This window comes from Salmo salar, chromosome ssa19, assembly GCF_905237065.1.
Source record: "Salmo salar chromosome ssa19, Ssal_v3.1, whole genome shotgun sequence".
NCBI lineage: Eukaryota > Metazoa > Chordata > Actinopteri > Salmoniformes > Salmonidae > Salmo > Salmo salar.
In genome coordinates, this window is record NC_059460.1 from 1,435,629 (window position 1) to 1,451,745 (window position 16,117).

The 16,117-nt window shown below is 43.5% G+C and overlaps 1 protein-coding gene across 5 annotated transcripts in view; it reads right to left on the reverse strand.

The window, feature by feature from the left end:
* LOC106578275 (sodium-dependent neutral amino acid transporter B(0)AT2) overlaps positions 1-12,830 on the reverse strand; it is a 32,926-nt gene extending 20,096 nt beyond the window's left edge. Inside the window, exons 1-3 of one of the 5 annotated variants that reach the window (XM_014156946.2) lie at positions 12,745-12,830; positions 9,549-9,768; positions 8,995-9,152 (exon numbers count right to left, since the gene is read on the reverse strand). In XM_014156946.2, coding sequence (XP_014012421.2) covers positions 8,995-9,152; positions 9,549-9,768 — 378 coding nt within the window. In that variant the 5' untranslated portion in view covers positions 12,745-12,830. Of the gene's footprint in view, positions 1-8,994; positions 9,153-9,548; positions 9,769-10,749; positions 11,123-12,744 lie in introns of those variants that run through there. The other 4 variants (XM_014156945.2, XM_014156947.2, XM_014156942.2 and 1 more) reach the window with 4 other exon arrangements.
* Between the last annotated feature and the right edge of the window lie 3,287 nt (positions 12,831-16,117).

Genomic DNA, 16,117 nt, shown 5'->3' on the forward strand with positions numbered 1-16,117 from the left:
ATCTACCAATTATATGCATATCCTAGCTTCTGGGCCTGAGTAGCAGGCAGTTTACTTTGGGCACGCTTTTCATCCAAAATTCCGAATGCTACCCCCTATCCTAAAAAAAGTGAATGAGTTATCGTTTCCCGAATTAACTCAAGAATAAATCAGGATCTCGATATCATAGCAGTCAGTCATTTCCTCATATCAGTCTCATTCTGAACGTCTCATAATCCTTTAAATCTGCACAAACCCGGGTCTCACTAATCATTCCGTACCACACAAATTGAGTTGATTATTCATTTACACACACACAGTCTGGGTTATTGATTAGAACTTAATACAATGACAACAGGTCCCTAGCGGACCAACACAATATGATACGAATTACACAAGATGGGGATTTAGATAGAGGGAGAGCGGCCGCGAGGGCGAGAGAGCGAAAAGCAACACTTGGTTACATTTGTTAACTATGCTTAGTTCAGCCCTAACACCTTGCCCCGAACTGCCACTCTTGTGGGTAAGAATTGTAATGCATGTATTTAGCAGTATGCTTCATTCTTGGGTGTAAGTCTCAGTCCACAAGATGTCAATGTCCTTTCTCTTAGTTTCCTTGCACTCGTTCTTTGAGAGTGATCTTCTGCGGAGGGTAGGAGAGCCATGTAGAGAACCGGTGTGACTTGAAGAGAATAACCGGGTGGTCCTGCTTGAATCCACCTTCTTAGATAACAATCAATCCTTCGGTTGAGTATTGTAAGAGGCTCCTTCGTCCTTTTCAACCTTGTGTTGCGTTTGCGGGGTCGTGACTATCTTAGATCACGCTGCAGTGGTGGTCCGTTTTAGTCTAGCATGTTAATTCTCAACTCACGTTTAATACCCTCGGGTAAGAAAGGGTGTATCTGTCTTTATGACACGCTCTCTGGGTTCCCTGGGTCGTAACTAGTTACGAGGCAAGGTATTAGAATTTACTATGATCTCGTTTAGACAACTAAAATCAGTCTTATCGTCACCAAAACATTCTCTTCCATCAGGATATTTTCTACACAACATAAAGCATGTAAACATCGCATACACATTTTGAAAACTCTTCATGTTACAATGTTTGTCATAACGTCTTCATTTAACTTTTACTCACATAAAATAGACATTCATTTTCATATTCCATCTATCATTATTCCTACCCATTTGGTAGATCAAATATATCGTCCCAATGTTTACGTTTTAGTTTTGGGCAGTAAACTCATATGGCACACAGACATTCCGATCTCTCACATTAGACCAGAAAGGAGTTGGTCTGCTGCCTTACAATTTACGATGGATGTGCGGTCCTAAAAAAACCACCTCCATACCTCTCCCCCTCTGCGGGAGGAAGAGATCTCTCTCTCTCAATGGTACACAACATATGGACCTCAGTTACATTTGGCCTATAGTCTGGGGTCGGTAATCCCAATACACGTTGATGTTGTTCGTAATTAAGTGGGATTTTGACTGACGCTGCCGGTTGTTGAACTGGAGAATATCTATAGATTGAAAGCAGTTCTAAATGTAGGATTTTGGCGTGACAGCACCCATGTGAAAATTGCCACACTCCCAGTCGTAGCTTATCCAGATCTCTCTCTCTCACCCCTAACCTGTTAATGTGTACTCTAACCAAAGATGTCCACTACCTCTGTCCTAGCAAATTATGTGTCAGGGATAACACTGAATGTCTTTGTGGTCTTAAGCCTATCACCATCGAAGAACGATGTAGAGCCAAACTAACAGCAAGGGATGGTGTCACCACCACACAAGTGGAGGTTGTAGAGAATCAATGGTTGGTTAACACCCCGTTTGCGTCCACCACTATGACTTAGGAACGCCATGACTCAACCACCCAAATGAACCTCCCCAACCAGACTGTTTTTGTTAAGGTACCAGAGGGGGAGATTATCCATATTGATGACCTAGCTCTATACCAACTTCCCAACGACAGGATAGACACAGATATTGAAATGCCTGACGCTTTTGCTAAACCTTCCCTTGAATTACCACAAGCAATTCAAAACTAAATCCAGTACGAGGGACGAATGACTGTTGATCTTAGTGTACTGGAGGAGGCACTTTTAGTTGACCCGACTGACTACAAGCCAAAAGATTGGTCTGTCACCCGCTCTTGGACGGTGCCGGACAGTATCCTGACTGTTACCATGATCCTTGGTCTTATTGCCCTTGGCGTGTGCACCTATTATGCGCAATGGAAGACCTAATGAGGTCTTATACTAGGATCACCAGTGGGACGGAAGCGATCTTGATTTTCAGGAATGTTGGCAATAGATCCTGAAACCCCATCAGGGGGTCTACCCACAGCATCCCCAGCCTCCTCTCCAGAGTTCGCTACGTCAGCCCTGTAATGTCCACAGTGTAAGCTTTGTCATTCAGGATGCCACTTTTCTAAGTGACTTAACTACCCAGCTTCAAGTAGGATCGCCAAGGTTGAATCCACCAGAGGGGGACTATCATGACTCCCATGTGAGGATCCAAAGGATCATGTTACAGTGGTTCAGCTCTACAGAGCTCTCTCTCCCACAGAGGGGAGATGGATGGATATAGGGGTTTTATGACACTTCATGTCGATCGTAAACCATGGGCAGCAGACGATTCCTTTTGGGGCCTAATATGGGCAAATGGAATGTCTCTGTGTTACATGAGTTTACCTCCCAAACTACAACATCAAACAAATGGACACTGGGACAATATATTTCATCCTCCGAATGTCGGTAATGATGAGAGATGGAAAATGAATGTCTATTTTGTGATGTCATTAAAAGTTGCATGAAGACATAAAGAAAATTGTAACTTGGAAGAGTTTTCATACGGTGAACACTACCGGTCACAAGCTTTAGAACACCTGCTCAAGGGTTTTTCTTTATTTTTCCTATTTTCTACATTGTAGAATAATTCAATAACGCATATGGAATCATGTCGAACCCCCCCCCAATTTTTTTTTTTTAAACAAATCAAAATATACTGCTCAAAAAAATAAAGGGAACACAAGGTAACTCCAAGTCAATCACACTTCTGTGAAATCAAACTGTCCACTTAGGAAGCAACACTGATTGACAATAAATTTCACATGCTGTTGTGCAAATGGAATAGACAACAGGTGGAAATGATAGGCAATTAGCAAGACACCCCCAATAAAGGAGTGGTTCTGCAGGTGGAGACCACAGACCACTTCTCAGTTCCTATGCTTCCTGGCTGATGTTTTGGTCACTTTTGAATGCTGGCGGTGCTTTCACTCTAGTGGTAGCATGAGACGGAGTCTACAACCCACACAAGTGGCTCAGGTAGTGCAGCTCATCCAGGATGGCACATCAATGCGAGCTGTGGCAAGAAGGTTTGCTGTGTCTGTCAGCGTAGTGTCTAGAGCATGGAGGCGCTACCAGGAGACAGGCCAGTACATCAGGAGACGTGGAGGAGGCCGTAGGAGGGAAACAACCCAGCAGCAGGACCGCTACCTCCGCCTTTGTGCAAGGAGGAGCAGGCGGAGCACTGCCAGAGCCCTGCAAAATGACCTCCAGCAGGCCACAAATGTGCATGTGTCTGCTCAAACGGTCAGAAACAGACTCCATGAGGGTGGTATGAGGGCCCGACGTCCACAGGTGGGGGTTGTGCTTACAGCCCAACACCGTGCAGGACGTTTGGCATTTGCCAGAGTATACCAAGATTGGCAAATTCGCCACTGGCGCCCTGTGCTCTTCACAGATGAAAGCAGGTTCACACTGAGCACATGTGACAGACGTGACAGAGTCTGGAGACGCCGTGGAGAACGTTCTGCTGCCTGCAACATCCTCCAGCATGACCGGTTTGGCGGTGGGTCAGTCATGGTGTGGAGTGGCATTTCTTTGGGGGGCCGCACAGCCCTCCATGTGCTCGCCAGAGGTAGCCTGACTGCCATTAGGTACCGAGATGAGATCCTCAGACCCCTTGTGAGACCATATGCTGGTGCGGTTGGCCCTGGGTTCCTCCTAATGCAAGACAATGCTAGACCTCATGTGGCTGGAGTGTGTCAGCAGTTCCTGCAAGAGGAAGGCATTGATGCTATGGACTGGCCTGCCCGTTCCCCAGACCTGAATCCAATTGAGAACATCTGGGACATCATGTCTCGCTCCATCCACCAATGCCACGTTGCACCACAGACTGTCCAGGAGTTGGCGGATGCTTTAGTCCAGGTCTGGGAGGAGATCCCTCAGGAGACCTTCCGCCACCTCATCAGGAGCATGCCCAGGCATTGTAGGGAGGTCATACAGGCACGTGGAGGCCACACACACTACTGAGCCTCATTTTGACTTGTTTTAAGTACATTACATCAAAGTTGGATCAGCCTGTAGTGTGGTTTTCCACTTTAATTTTGAGTGTGACTCCAAATCCAGACCTCCATGGGTTGATAAATTGGATTTCCATAGATTATTTTTGTGTGATTTTGTTGTCAGCACATTCAACTATGTAAAGAAAAAAGTATTTAATAAGATTATTTATTTCATTCAGATCTAGGATGTGTTGTTTAAGTGTTCCCTTTATTTTTTTGAGCAGTGTATATTTTATGTTTTAGGTTCTTCAAATAGCTACACTTTGCCTTGATGACAGCTTTACACACTCTTGGCATTCTCTCAACCAGCTTCACATGGAATGCTTTTCCAACAGTCTTGAAAAAGTTCCCACATAAGCTGAGCACTTGTTGGCTGCTTTTCCTTCACTCCACTGTCCAACTCATCCCAAACCATCTATCAATTGGGTTGAGGCCAGGTCATCTGATGCAGCACAACATCACTCTCCTTTTTGGTCAAATGACCCTTACACAGCCTGGAGGTGTGTTGGGTCATTGTCCTGTTGAAAAACAAATGATAGTCCCACTAAGTGCAAACCAGATGGGATGGCGTATCGCTGCAGAATGCTGTGGTAGCCATGTTGGTTAAGGGTGCCTTGAATTCTAAATAAATCACTGACAGTGTCATGAGCAAAGCACCGTCACACCATAACACCACATCCTCCATGCTTTACGGTGGGAAATACACATGTGGAGATCATCTGTTCACCCACAACACATCTCACAAAGACACGGCGGTGGGAACCAAAAATCTCAAATTTGTACTCCAGACCAAAGGACAAATTTCCACCGGTCTAATGTCCATCGCTCGTGTTTCTTGGCCCAAGCAAGTCTTCTTCATCTTCTTATTTGTGTCCTTTAGTAGTGGTTTCTTTGCAGCAATTCGACCATGAAGGCCTGATTCACACAGTCTCTCTGAACAGTTGATTGAGGTGTGTCTGTTACAATTTGGTGCAGTTGACTCTAATGAACTTTTACTCTGCAGCAGAGGCAATTCTGGGTCTTCCATTCCTGTGGCGGTCCCCATGAGAGCCAGTTTCATCATTGCGCTTGATGGGTTTTTGCAACTGCACTTGAAGAAACGTTCAAATTTCTTGAAATTTTCCACATTGACTGACCTCATATCTTAAAGTAATTATGGACTGTCGTTTCTTTTTGCTTATTTGAGCTGTTCTTGCCATAATATGGACTTGGTCTTTTACCAAATAGGGGTATCTTCTCTATACCCCCCCTACCTTGTCACAACACAACTGATTGGCTCAAACACATTGAGGAAAGAAATTCCACAAATTAACTTTTAAGAAAGCACACCTGTTAATTGGAATGCATTCCAGGTAACTACCACATGAAGCTGCTTGAGAGAATGCCAAGTGTGCAAAGCTGTCATCAAGGCAAAGGGTGGCTATTTGAATAATCTCAAATATATTTTGATTTGTTTAACCTCTTACATCTAGACGTTCCGCTAGCGGAACACCTGCTCCAATATCCAATGATAGGCGTGGCGCGAATGACAAATTCCTCAAAAATACAAAAACTTCAATTTTTCAAACATATGACTATTTCACAGCATTTTAAAGACAAGACTCTCCTTTATCTAACCACACTGTCCGATTTCAAAAAGGCTTTACAGCGAGAGCAAAACATTAGATTATGTCAGCAGAGTACCCAGCCAGAAATAATCAGACACCCATTTTTCAAGCTAGCATATAATGTCACAAAAACCCAGAAGACAGCTAAATGCAGCACTAACCTTTGATGATCTTCATCAGATGACACACCTAGGACATTATGTTATACAATACATGCATGTTTTGTTCAATCAAGTTCATATTTATATCAAAAAACAGATTCACGATAAACGTTCACAAAAAGCATAACAATTATTTTAAGAATTATAGATACAGAACTCCTATATGCACTCGATATGTCCGATTTTAAAATAGCTTTTTGGTGAAAGCACATTTTGCAATATTCTAAGTACATAGCCCAGCCATCACGGGCTAGCTATTTAGACACCCGGCAAGTTTAGCCTTCACCAAAATCAGATTTACTATTACAAAAGTTTGATTACCTTTTGTTGTCTTCGTCAGAATGCACTCCCAGGACTGCTACTTCAATAACAAATGTTGGTTTGGTCCAAAATAATCCATCGTTATATCCGAATAGCGGCGTTTTGTTCGTGCGTTCCAGAAACTATCCGAAATGGTAAATCAGGGTCGTGCGCATGGCGCATTTCGTGACAAAAAAATTCTAAATATTCCATTACCGTACTTCGAAGCATGTCAACCGCTGTTTAAAATCAATTTTTATGCAATTTATCTCATAAAAAAGCGATAATATTCCGACCGGGAATCTCCTTTTCGGCAAACAGAGGAAAAAAACACAAAGACGGGGGCGGCCAGTGCACGCCCCTAAGCCCACAGTCCCTTGATCGGCCACTTGAGAAAGGCGATAATGTGTTTCAGCCTGGGGCTGGAATGACGACATTCAGGTTTTTCCCGGGCTCTGAGAGCCTATTGGAGCCGTGGGAAGTGTCACATTACCGCAGAGATCCTTTGTAATTGAATGAGATGTCAAAGAAAGACAATAAATGGTCAGACAGGCCACTTCCTGTAAAGGAATCTCTCAGGTTTTGACCTGCCATTTGAGTTCTGTTATACTCACAGACACCATTCAAACAGTTTTAGAAACTTTGGAGTGTTTTCTATCCAAAGCCAATAATTATATGCATATTCTAGTTACTGGGCAGGAGTAGTAACCAGATTAAATCGGGTACGTTTTTTATCCAGCCGTGAAAATACTGCCCCCTAGCCATAACAGGTTAACACTTTTTTGGTTACTACATGATTCCATGTGTGTTATTTCATAGTTTTGATGTCTTCACTACTACTACTATTATTACTATTATTATTATTATTATTATTATAATACAATGTAGAATATAGTAAAAAATTAAGAAAAACCCTTGAATGAGTAGGTGTTCTAAAACATTTGACCGGTAGTGTGTCATGTTTACATGCTTTGCGTTGTGTAGAAAATATCCAGTAGAAAGAAAATGTTTTTGTGAAGATAAGATTTGTGATTTTAGGTCTCTAACGAGATCATAGTAAATTCTGATACCTTGCCTTGTAACTAGCTACAGCCCCAGGGAACCCAGAGAGCGTGTCAGCAAGACGGAAACTCCCCCTTTCTTCCAGAGGGTATAAAGCATTTGAGTTAGGAATTAACATATCAGACTAGAAGGGCCACAAGCTGTAGCTGAGGTCTACGATTGGTCACGACCCCAAAACGCAACACGGGGTTGAAGACAAAGGAACCTCTTAACAATCAACGCTATGGTTGAGTAGCTGTTCTAAGTACTGTATCTAAGAAGGTGAATTTAAGCAGGACCAACCGGTTATTCTCTTCAAATCATCGTTTGTCAACGCGGCTTTCATCACCACTCTAAGATCATCGACACGGCTTATTAGCCGTCCTCTAGGAGACCACTCATCCAGAATGAATGCAAGTAAACAGACAACTAAGAAGGACAGTGTGAACGAAGGAGAAGGCCATCCAAAGAACAAGGCCTCCGTCGAACCTTTCTCACCAAGCGGAACACGGCCCACGAAGGCCTGGGTCCAACAGAGATACCCGACGAAGCCCTTCAACATGTAAATACATATATTACTTCTTACCCATAAAAGAGGCAGTTCGGGGAACGGTATTAGGGCTAAACTAAGCGTAGTTTACAAATGTATCCAAGTGTTGTTTCTCTTTCTCTCTTTCAATTGCCATCTTGTGTAACCAGTGTCATATTGTATTAGTCTCTAGGGACTTGTCATCGTATTAAGTTTCTAATCAATAACCAATACCGTGTGTGTGTGTGTGTATATATATATCTTATGTTTTCACTTAGCTTGTTAGTAAATAAATAATCAAATCAGTGTGTGTGGTACGGAATGATCAGTGAGACCTGGGTTTGTGCAGATTTACGGAGTCTATGACATTCAGAATGAGACTCATATGAGGAAATTATTAATTCATGACTGGTATATCTATATATTCTTTAGTTAATTTGGGAAATGGTAACTTATTAAACAAACTTTTCCTGTGGTGTCCCAAATTTCTAATGAGTTAATTGTTACATGATTAATTTAATTGAGTAATAATTAAACGTAGTAGGTAATCATTCGATGAATACCAGTCATCACATTAATGAGTCACGACACAACCCTACCTGGCTCAAACACATTAAGAAAAGAAATTCCACAAGTTAACTTTACTAGGGACAACTGTTAATTGAAACGGATTCCATGTGACTAATCAATACCGGTATATCGTAAAATCCGGTATACCGCCCAGCCCTACGGAAGATTATAGATCAGTTTCTTCCCTGGTTCCGATTCTGTTCCTCGAACATGCACTTTCTTTTCCGGTTCTGTACCCTGAACTGGTTCCAACACCTGATTAGTAACATCAGCATGATGCAACTTTGATAACTCTCTTAAGTCAAGTGTTGTTGTTGTGTAATGCACCCATAGGATTTCAAAACTCGTGCTCAACTGAAACATTGCTAATCCTCGACCTTGGGCCATGTGTAATGTGGTCAGGTCAAGTAACAGTTTTGTGTGACTAGCCAGCAGCTACTTTATTTACTCTCTCACCACACAGCTGGAGTAGCCGATCCCTGCCAGCTTAGGAGAGATGTGCTTCCACACCCCGATGCTGCCCTGCCGGATGGACTGGCCAGCCGCCAGCTCCAGGAAGAACAGGGGAATACCCACTAGGATCATAAGCAGCACGTACAGGAGAAGAAAGGCCCCTGTTGGAGGAAGAAAAATATATACAAGTGGTCATGATGGCTAAAAACAAAACTGGCCTTGTGTCAAGAGTTTATTAATATGACAGTGAGAATAATCATTTAACCATAGTCAAATTTAAAAATGCATTGAAATACTTATATTGGGTTATTGTTTTTGCAAGGAAAATACATTCACAGCAAAGATCACAGGAAAATGGAGCTCAAGTATTTCGGCATCATCAGACCTGGGCCAGTATTCATAACGCGTCTCAGAGTAAGAGGGCTGATCTTATATCATGTCATATTTTTCATTATGATCTAAAAGGCAAATCTGATAAAGAGCTCACTATTCTTACTCTGAGACGTTTTGTGAATACCGTCCCAGGTGAAAACCCCTTGATATGACACCATCCTCACCTCCTCCATTTTGGTGGCAGAGGTATGGGAACCTCCACACATTGCCCAGGCCAACGCTGAACCCCACCTGAGCCAGGAAATACTCCACTTTACTGTCCCAGCCATCCCGAGCCGGGGGCTCCACTACACCCTCCTGACTACCCTCACCAGCCAAGCTACACAGCAGAGAATCTCGTGTCACTACTGTGTCATCTTCATGGGGCAGGGGAGGTTTCTCCATCTAAAAGATGAAGGAAACATTCAAGTTTAGTGTGGCTGGTAACCATATGCATCTAGCCTGCCTACTACATGCATGGGTGAATCAAAAGACGGCACACCAAGCCTCACATCCCCCCCCCCCATTGTAATGAATTCACCAAGTTCATAAAGTGTTTCTGTTCTGTTTCACATTGCCAGCATTTAGCTACTGCTAAACAGCACCTCATTTTAGGGGCTATGTTAGGTAACCAGCTCCCGTTGTACCACAGCACAGTACACCCAACAAGAGAATGAGGAAAGACACTCCCAGCACGTGGAAACACGACGAGTACGTTTACATGCACACTAATAATTCAATATTAAACTGATTATGGCAGTAGGCAGATCACTAGAGTAGGAGGTTATCTTAAATCAACTTAAGGTCAAAATCTAAGTAAACACACGCCAACATTTCGAATCACTAGGACATGTAATGGCCTTAATCGGGGTTCCAACAGTGTCATTGATCTAAGCATGCGCTAGCTTCCCTTTTAAGCGCAAGTAAAGTGAGTTTGGAACAACGACATGTAAGCGTCAGAAGTCGTTCACATAGAAACTTTATATGTCCGAAATCAGAACACAATTTGCTTCCCAAAAATAATATGTTCGCTGTGTTAGAACGTTTATTTTGGTTTGCATTTAGATGTGTCCATGTAAACAGGATTAGGGAAATCGTTCTTGCAAAGCATGTAAACGTTTTCATAATATGATATTAATCCGACTAAACAACAAACCGTTTCCACTGGTAACGTTACATTTTAAATACTGTTTATATTTGTTGTAATCACCAGCCCTTTACAAGAAGCAGTAGCAACTTCTGATAGTCACGAATACAGTACAGGTGGATGTATCCTGCACTAGTGATTGGTGAAGTCTCGGTTGTATGGGCTAACCTCATCACGCCACTCAACTCAATACACATTAGTCTAAAATGCCATTTGGCTTCTTGCTGATAAAGACTCACCTGACCTACTGGATGTTAAATAAAGTGTTTCCAGTGAATCTACCTAGGGTAAGGACCGTCAGCGACGTAAAAAGAACAACTCCAATCCTAGTTAGCTAGCTCTAAACATGTGGCATCCACCAAATCTAGTAACGTTACCATCAATGCCGCCGCTACAAACCTCCCCAGTGTTGAGTTCGAAATGGGATCAAGCTAACAAAAATAGATATAGTTGCTATAATTTATTAAACGATTCTAATCCAATTTCAGAGACCTCGCAGAAGAAAACACGCACGTTTTGGGGTATGTATTTCCGCACGCCCGTCCATTGTTCCACACCCTTTGGAGAAAGTCCTTGTAAACATAAAGTGAGATTTATGGCGGTTTGTTTGAAACCAATCCCTCCACCAAAATCATTTTTTTCTCTTTACAATTCCTTGTGACGTAATGGCCAACTATGTATAATTTCCTTAGAAATAGAATATTCACACACAAAAACCAAAAAATATTCAGTTATTTGCTGCCACTTAAGCGATGGCGAGGGAGTGCCGCAGGTGATTAAACACACGCTACATGACCAAAAGTATGTGGACACCTGCTCATCGAACATCTCATTCCAAAATCATGGGCATTAATATGGCGATGGTACCTCCCTTTGCTGCTATATAGCAGCCTCCACTCTTTTGGGAAGGCTTTCCCCTATATTGTAATGAAACTAGCAGGGCGCAGGCCTCGAACCCTCGACCTTCTAGCCCGAAGTCCAGCGCGCTATCGACTGTGCCCCAAAAGCATGCTCAAGCGGCAGAGTCGATATCCGCGCTTATAAACCCAGGCTCGTTAAAATGTGATGGAATATTGCTGTGGGGACTTGCTTCCATTCAGCCACAAGAGCATTAGTCAGGTTGGGCTGTTAGGCCTGGCTCACAGTCGGCGTTCCAATTCATCCCAAATGTGTTCGATGGGCTCTGAGCAGGTCAGTCAAGTTCTATCACACCGATCTCAACAAACCATTTCTGTATAGACCTCTTTATGCACGTGGTCCATTATCATGCTGAAACTGGAAAGGGCCTTTCCGAAACTGTTACCACAAAGTTGGAAGCACAGAATTGTCTTGAATGTCATTGTATGCTGTAGCGTTAAGATGTCTCTAAACTGGAACCTAGGGGCCTAGCCCGAAGAGTTTGGGAAACCCTGCTCTATTTAAGTATAAAGAGGGATTCCTGCAGATGCAGGAATGCCCCAAATTGCAGGCTAAATATAAATATTAGGTTGGAAAAGAATGGAAAAAATCTTAGATTAAAAATTTACCTATTTATACATCAAGCCATGGTGGTCTTTTGTTTTGTCTGTTTTTCAAGAACGATGTAAACAGTATGGTATAATATACCCCAATAATGTTGGAGCTACTCTATATTGGTGCTACCAAGACAACTCGGAACTCGGAAAAATAATTCGGTCTGAAAGTCGGCGCTCTAGAAAGATGCCCGAGTTTCCGGTCGGAGCTCGTTTTTTTTCCGAGTTCCCAGTTGTCTTGAACGCACTGAAGTCGGACATTTCCAAGTTCCCAGTTGTTTTGAAAGATGCATTATCACACTTGCACTGTTATCCATTGTCATTAGACTTATATTCCATAGTTTAGAGTTCATACCAGGCCTACTTGTTAGTTGAAAAGGTAAATTATGAGTTTAGGTGGATATAACAACTTTGCCAAACTCGTCTAATTTTGGAATGCAACAGCTGTTGAGGTATACAATTCACGTAGCCTCGTCCAAGACCACGCAGGCAAAAAAACAACAAAGGCACAAGTACGAAATCGTTTTTTTTTTTTTTTTTTAAGACATCAGCTTGAAGAGTAGTGAACATGCTTCCCATTTCTGAAGTTATTTCAAAAGAAGGTAAAAACATAGCTAGACATCAAAAACGATATAGCCTATTTTATGCCATCTAAACTGTCTCTCTTTCCCACGGTTTATAATGTAACATAATATCATGCTGTAAATGATTTATTATAAATACCTTGGCGTAACTGAGTAGTTTAAGTTTTTTCTCAGAAGTTTTTCAAATGTCCTCAAGTTTGACGCAAACGCCACGTTGGGGCAATGTGAACTGTCAATCAATTCCAATTGGCTACGCCTATCTATTCATTATTGGTAGAGAACAAGATGGAGCTCCACCCATATTTCTAACAGTCCAATCAGAAAATGCTGCGAATTTAACAATGGACCACAACTTGGCCAAGGTCATTGACAGACATGGGCTCTAGTCTACTTTATTATATTTAACAAGGGAAAGGGGGATACCTAGTCAGTTGTCCAACTGAATGTATTCAACTGAAATGGGTCTTCTGCATTTAACCCAACCCCTCTGAATCAGAGGTGTTGCTGCTAATTGACATCCACGTCTTCAGCCCCCTTGCTCAGGGGTAGAACAGATTTTTACTTTGTCACCTCAGGGAATCGATCCAGCAACCTTCCGGTTACTGGTCCAACGCTCGAACCACTAGTATACATGCCATCCTAGGCAAGTACGGTAAGAATACATTCTTATTTACAATGACGGCCTACCCCAATGACGCTGGGCCAATTGTGCACTGCCCTATGGGACTCCCAATCACGGCCGGTTGTGATACAGCCTGGAATCGAACCAGGGTCTGTAGTGATGCATTGAGTTGCAGTGCCTTAGACCGCTGCGTCACTCGAGAGCCTACAGCAGGGAAGCTTTTGACAAAATTGTTAGTGATGCATCTGAATTATCATAGCTATCATGTTGAATCCCATAGATATTTTTAGGTCTACACTAGGCTAATCATCAGAGAGTGAGCCACAAGCAAAAAAAGGTAAACAACGGAGAAAATGCATCTTATGTCAAATTCACCTGAAAATAGTATTTGATTTCTTTAAAGGACTCCAGGGGAATATTTAATTACAATAATTGAACAGACCCTCAATATTCTTCTACCTGACAATCCAGGTTTACTTCTCACATCAAAAAGTAACTCCCTCACATTGTTGATTATCCAAAAAGGCCCATCGTGCGTGTGCGTAAATGTTATTATCCCTAGGTTGAGTGGGCTGGGCTGGGTTAGGTGACACCCCACTGGAAAGCCTTCCCTTACTGGGAAATACCAAGAGTAACAGAGAGGAAAGAGGATTAAGAAAGCTGCTGCCACACTGAATGAGACACATTTGTCATCTTTGGTATATTTCAGGCTTTTCTCCTGATTTGGTTTGTTTACCTTTTGTTTGGGAACCAGTGGATTTCAGGTCAAGGATTGGAGGCAAGTGATTAGAACACACAGCATGGTTCACAGATTTAATGCAACAACCATTATGCTGTAAAACTAATTAATGAATTACTTATTTGGAAGTATTGTCGTGCACTCTCACATTAAGATTTTCCCCATGTCACGACTTCCGCCGAAGTCAGTCCCTCTCCTTGTTCGGGCGGCATTCGGCAGTCGACTTGTTTCAGTATGATATGTTGGATGAAGGAATAAAGACAGACACCAATGTCAAGTTCAATAGCCTTGTTCATGTTTTTTTTATAAACAGAGGACAAGTTAACACAGTCTCTTGCTTACAGAGTAAGCCTGTCCGGTGGCTTGCACAGCCGACCCACCCGTGAGTAAGTATTGGCTCTAACAGGGGTAGGATTAGGGCCACGAGCTGGAGAGCTTGGTGGGGTAGAAGCCTCACCTTCAGTTGGCTCATGTCTCAATTCTGCGCCCCTTACCCTTAGGCCTGGACTGTGATCCAGCTCATCTAGGTGAGTGTATGGTGTGTTCTGGTTTGTCTGCTCTGCTACGCGCAGATCCACCCGATTGCGACGATAGAGGGAGCCACCAACATCCACCAGGTAAGAATGTGGTGCAACTCTCTGTAGGCACGTGCCCAGCCTCCAAAGTCCTGTGTGGTCTCCCGGTAGTGGTTTCATCCTTATCGTTTCACCCACCTCCAGCTCTGGTAGGTCTCGAGCAGTCCGGTCGTAGAAGTCCTTAGCGAGCTGCTTTCTGTGACTCAGTTTGTCCGTGACGCCAACCATGACGCAGGGCTCAAGTAGCTTGTTAGCTACAAGGATGGTAGTCTTCAGACGTCTGGACAGAAGGCGTTGTGCTGGGCTGCTGTACATGTTTTCGGTGGGTGTGTTCCTCCACTGTAAGATCGCTTTCCATGGGTCGTTGCTGTCGCGCACGGCCCTGCTTAACAGTTTTTTTGCAATCTTGACAGCTGACTCTGCCTTGCCATTTGGTTTTGTGTGTCTTGGAGAGGAGGTCACATGGTCAAACTCCCATTCTGAGGCGAAACGCTTGAACTTTGCAGTGAATTGTGGGCCATTGTCCGTGATTACCTTGTCAGGCTGACCTTGCCTTGCAAACTGCGCCTTGCAGCGCTTTATGACCGTCTCTGCAGACAAGTCAGGGAGCAGTTCAATTTCCGAAAAGTCAGAGTAGTTATCAACAATGAGAAGATAGTCCTTTGTCTGTGGCTGAATAAGTCCATGCTGACGATTTGCCAGGCCCTTGTGAGCAGTTTGTGTGACATCATGGTTTCCTTTTGCTGTTCATGAGCGTACTTGTTGCATGTGGTACAGTTGCTGACAAAGTCTTTAATTTCTGCTTGCATGTTTGGCCAGTATAATGTTTCACGAGCCTGGCGGTAGCATGCGTCACCTCCAACATGACTGGAGTGTATGCGGGTAAGCATCTCTGGACGTAGTGATTTGGGAATAATGACCTTCTGACCTCTGAACAAGATGCCATTTTGCACGCTGATCTCATCTCGAAAGGTCCAGTATTCTCTCACTGTGAAAGGTGTCTCCTCTTTCAGGTATGGCCAACCTGCGAGAGCCATGGCCTTCGGTTACTGTAGGTATTCGTCCTTGTCAGTGTGTTGCCTGATCTGGGCTAGGCGGTGATCTGTGACATTTAAGTAGTCTGCCTGATTGATCTGTTGAACATCTTGTTGTTCCTGCTGTAGCGAACAGATGGCCTGCTGCTGATAGGCAGTGCCTCTGCCTGTACATTGTGCTGTTGCCCTGTTCAGTGTGTCGCTGATGTACATCTCTGGTCCTGGCTTGTAAATTACCTTCAGGCTGTAGTTTTGCAGAGTCAGGAGCATGCTTTGAAGCCTCTTGGTGCGTTGAGGAGAGGTTTACTGAATATGGCAATGAGTGGTTTGTGGTCAGTTTCAGCGGTGACCAGCTCTCGACCATATAAGTAGTGATGGAATCGCTGGCAGGAGAAGACGGTGCTGAGGCACTCTCTCAATTTGTGCATAGTTTTGCTCGGTGGGGGTGAGCGCTCTCGAGGCAAACGCAACGGGCTGGCATTCCTGCATAAGGCAGCATCCAAGTCCCCTTTGGCTGGAGTCGCTCTGGATTGTGACAGGCT